The sequence below is a fragment of the Tigriopus californicus genome, chromosome 11 (assembly GCF_007210705.1).
Source record: "Tigriopus californicus strain San Diego chromosome 11, Tcal_SD_v2.1, whole genome shotgun sequence".
In the NCBI taxonomy this organism is placed as follows: domain Eukaryota; kingdom Metazoa; phylum Arthropoda; class Copepoda; order Harpacticoida; family Harpacticidae; genus Tigriopus; species Tigriopus californicus.
In genome coordinates this window covers 7,428,724-7,433,705 of record NC_081450.1, presented here as the reverse complement: position 1 = coordinate 7,433,705, position 4,982 = coordinate 7,428,724, and the positions used below count along the sequence as shown (strand labels likewise).

The 4,982-nt window shown below is 45.8% G+C and overlaps 1 protein-coding gene across 1 annotated transcript in view; it reads left to right on the top strand.

Moving 5' to 3' along the window:
• The first annotated feature begins 1,075 nt into the window (after positions 1-1,075).
• Positions 1,076-4,982, top strand: part of LOC131890739 (uncharacterized) — a 21,418-nt gene continuing 17,511 nt past the window's right edge. The window contains exon 1 of the mRNA XM_059240146.1: positions 1,076-3,865. Coding sequence (XP_059096129.1) covers positions 1,076-3,865 — 2,790 coding nt within the window. The remainder of the gene's footprint in view (positions 3,866-4,982) is intronic.

Genomic DNA, 4,982 nt, shown 5'->3' with positions numbered 1-4,982 from the left:
GCTTTGGGCGAGCTCTTTTTTTTGGTTATGGATGCTGATTTTGTTTTGGGTGATTTGCAGGCGTTGTCTTCTTGCCACCGGAGGAAGAGGACACTGATTTGACAGTCTTCTTTGTAGCCGCTATGGACACACCTTTCTTGGTCTTGCCCGGGCTTTTCAGGCCAGACCCACTTGGATTGACGGGAGATTTCCTGCCTTTTTTCACGGACTTCCCGGCATTACCATCTCACACTAGCAGCACTTCGGTCGGCACCCACGGACTTCTTGAGATTGGTCTTGGACTTGCTTGGGGACACGGAGGACGACGAGAATGACGCACTTTTCTACCTTCTTTTTTGTCTTGGAGGTGTTTCTTCGCACCCCGCGGCGGTGCCACGATTCACACCCACTCCCCAACCCACCCGCACTTGCCATTTCAGCACCACCCAGATTCGACGACGAAGAAGAAGTCGACGTTACAGAAGGAGGAGGAGGAGCAGGAGGAGCAGGAAGGGGAGGAACAGTGCCGCCACCACCACTGCCTCCACGGGGTTTACCAGATGGAAGGGACGTCACTTTTTTGGCGCCTTTCATTTCTGGTGAAGCCTTCTTGGCCAGTTTCCACACCTTTCACTGCACTCTTCTTCGTCTTATCTGGAGGCGTTTTCACCATTTTCTTCTGAACACCCATCGTGAGGGACCAAGCTCCAAGGACCTCATGGACCACACTTCCCGTCAAAGGAGTTCAACTCTCAACTGAATCAAGTCATTCACAATCAGGGCAGGCTTGCCACCTATGTGACTGATCTGTTGTCAAAAAGAGGAATAAAACAAAGCCAAACAGACCTCGTCAGGCTTTCTCGTTCATCGAATGGCATTCCCTCACTATCAAATTTAAAGACCATAGCTGCTACCATTATGTATGTCAGCAAATTTGACGCGTAGGACAATTAGCATAGGCCGATATTGAAACCAAACTCGAATGCTTAGGTGTCCATCAATTTCCTTTTTTTTACAAAAAATCTAGCATATTTTCTCTCTCTCATTTTGATTGAGAGGGTGGCTGTGATTGGAAGGAATCATTTAGGGATCTGGGATGGTCACAAGTCAACTTCTCTTGCCCATAGCGCCCATAGCGAAACGATCCCCCGGGAAAGGTGCCAAAAAAGTCGGCACCTCTAAGAAAGTGGCTAGTGGTGGGAAAAGTACCGTGGAGGTTCCATCCCACAATGAAGATGAGGTGAACGAGTCTGAAGAAGAAATTGTCAGCACATCAAAACGCAAGGTTCCTGCGAAGAAGAAGAAGCAAATCGGGACAGGATCCAAGCGGGGCCAACCCAAGAAGATGAAGAAGAAGGGGAAACTATCCGTGGCTGAAAAGAAATCTGGAAAAGGCAAGGAATCGGACGGTATTGATAGTAATTCATCGTCCGGTGATGAAGCCTTGTCGACCGATGATGAAGAAGAGGAAAATGAAGGGTTAAAATCTATCCGCAAACCACGCGTCTCCACCGTTCCTAAGAAGAAAACACCTATCAAATTATCTGCTAGACCGCCGAAAGTAACGAAGAAAGGAGCTAGTGGTCGTAAGCAGAATGATAAAGGGGATATTCCTGATGTACCCTCATCGGAGGATGATGACGAGAAACAAGAAGAAGACGGAATCGACGAAGAGGAAAACGTCAGAAGTAGGACTTCCCGGAGACAAACACCAAAGAAAAATCGTGCCCCGCAAGTGAAGACCAAGGTTACTCGAACGCCCAAAAAGATCCCTGTCAAAAGGCAAGTCAACGATCCTTCGTCCGAGGAAGATCAGTCATCGTCAACATCTGAAGACGAAAATTCAAAAGCCAAAAATGGCAAGCCCAAAGGCAACAAAAACTCTTCTCAAGTTTCTGCCTCCAAGATGGGCAAATTTCAAAAGCGATCCCCTCCAAAAGGTAGGAAACCTGTATCCTCTTCAGACGAGGATGCCGATTCTTCTGAAGATGATGTTGACAAGGGAAATCAAAAGAAGGGCAACAAGGGAAGAGCAAAAATGATTGCCAAGAAGACTGCAAATTCGCGTGCATCCGCGAAACTCAAGTCTACGACAATGATGAAGAAGAAAACGGCCTCGAAGGCCCTCATGGCCAAGAAGAAGTTGAAACAAATGCAAAGCCTTGGCTTTTGGGGGGCTCCTCCCCGCCGTGCAGCATCGTTAAATGCAACAGCAGTCATGCATTGTATGTACGATCAAGACTTGCCGCCTTCCAAAACAGGATCATTAGCATCCCCGAAGAACGCATTAAAGCTAAAAAAGAATGACGCCTCCACCCCAAAGGACAGAAAAGACCTGAAAAAGAGCAAACCCCAGCCCAGACGTAGTGCCACAGCCAAAATGAGAGAAGCTAAAGAAGGGGATGAAGATGTTGATGAAGAGGAACAAGATGCTGACGAAGAAGAGGAGGAAGAGGTCGATGAAGGCCCAACCCAGAATCATTCTGATGCCGACGAAATGAAGAAAACCAAGAACACCAAGAAAGCCGACGCTCCCAAATCTCGAAAGGGAGCCTCCTCAAAGTCGAAAATCGTCCTGAAGAAACAGATGACAAATTCTGAATCTGATGATGATGACGACGACGACGACAACGACGAAGTCGAGGAGAACGACAAGAAAGACGAAAAAGCCAAGGGGGTGGTCAAGACCACGTTGGAAAAGAAGTCTAGAGTCGCCAAGGCAAAGAGTAAGCCGCCCACCTCTGCCAAGAAAAAGCAAACTCAACCCAAGAACTTGAAGCGAAGGCGAGCCTCCTCAGAGGAAGATGGAAATGACGATCGGGCATCAGATGGGTCGGCAACTGATACGGATGATGCACGAAAGAAGGAGGCAACTCTAAGCTTAAAACAGCAAAAGAAAAAGAAGTCCTTAAAAGACGAGTTCAAAATGGACATCAGAGATATGATTGTGAAGAAACGCATTGCAAGTTTAAACGCTTCGGCGATCATGTCGGCGAGCTACTCGCAGTTGAAGTCACCACCATTGAGTCCCATCAAGGCACTGGCGCTGAAAACTGACGAACCTAAGCCAATTGTAGAACTCTCTCCAACTCATCGCGGCTCCAAAAAGATTGGACCAAAACAAAGTGTTCACGCTCCCAAAACTGGGAAGAAATCTGCAACCATCCCCATAACGGCGTCTTCATGTATCATGCAGAAGAAACGAAAGATTTCCTCTGCCACACCAGATGAACAACAACCGATTATCTTTGAGATAGAGGATGAGCGGATCAAGTCTTTACTCATTGCTAGTGCCATGAAAAAGGCCGGAAACAGTAGTGGTTTGTTGGGCAAGGACGAAAAAACCCACAAGCTTCCACCCAAGAAGCGAAAATTGGAAAAATGCGCCCTCACTCCCATCTCGGGGAGTGGAGCGCAAAAGAAAAAACTTCAATCTGGATTCCTCAAATATGACGAGAGTCCCAAGGGGAAGAAAAGAAAGAAGAAGCGAAAGAAGAACATCAATGTGGATATGAGTAGTAGTTCGAGCAGCAGCGAGGATGAGAGTGCCTCGAATGTCACCTCAGGAGAAAGTGACATTGAAAATAAGCAAATTGAAGTTGTTGATGATGACGACGATGACGACGAGATTGAAACCATCTTCACGGAAGGTGCTCGGAGTGAAGGTATTGTGTCGCGTCTACCAGGCGCTGCCCACGCAGTTTTACCTAGTGCGGAAAATCCTATGGCTCTAAAAACAGAGATGAATAAGGTGGATGTGCAAATCATGGACAGTGGTAGAGTAATTCATCACCATCAAGTGGTTCATCACCGATTTGAGACGATTTCCACCACTACCTCGATGGTCCCGCGATCGGGTAGTAGAGGAAATCAGTCAGTTCAACAGGTAGGCTCTCGGATTTGTTTTCATTCCCTCACAATGCAGGACTGAAATTGGCAATTCTTGACAACTTAGCTTCAATCCTCCTTGCTCTCTTTGTTGTAGCGGTTGGTTTCATCTATCCAAATTTCTACGAGAAGGGACAGTTTTTCAACCAGTTTTATGTCTTAGCTTGTTTTCACTTCGTCGTCAGACTGCTTCTCCCAACTGCGTACGTACGTGTGTTGTTGAAGATGGCCTTGTAGTTGAAGAAATAGCATAGATGACGATATTTTTCCAACTACTAGTGTTACTGCTAAATTCTAACATGCCTGCCGCGTTGTAGCTGCTGTACTACAGGGGAGGCCAGTTTTTTTGTCAGCAATACATACCAAGGGGGAAGCTCTAACAATTTTATCGGATTGCCGATGTGACTGGAGCTCTTTATTGCGTGAGGGCATACATAGGTCCTAGATTCCCCAAGTGTGTCTGTTACTCGAATAGTAGGTCAAGAAAAGAGCGATTGATCTCACTATGCATTTCAATTATTTTCATTGATACGCTGACTTATTAGAAGTGTCCAAGGGTAGCGGCTGCTTCATTCAAGGGTTTGAACTAAACTTTTACCCTGTTTTATTTCGTGCTCTGTATCAACCTTGAATGATGTAAATTCACGCGACAAAGAGGCAGATTCAAGGGCAGAATTTGTTTAAGTTAGAGCTCTATTGTTACACCATTGTGCATGCATAGGCTCGCAGCTAAGTGTGAAATGAGTCATGCTAAGAATTACGAGACATGGAAAGTTTCATCTTCATGAAAGATTCAGCCGCAAGTACGGTTAAATGTGGAAGGTTCCCTCTAAAAAAGGTGCAATATGAAACAATCACGATCTTTAGTTTAATATATCTTGTATTTTCTCCACTTTGCTCAATCTCTGTCCGCTTTTGTAAAATAATAGCTGTCAACGATATCGCACTTTTTGAGAAGTTTATTTAAGAGCTTTTTTTACCCCTCTTTCAACCCATCTAAAGTCATTTTCTTTGAAGGGGCTCATGTGGAACTCTTGGTACTCATTAGAAACCTCCTCTATGTTAAACTTGTTGGGCAAGCGAGAGACCCTAACCACCCTTGGCGTAAAAGATCA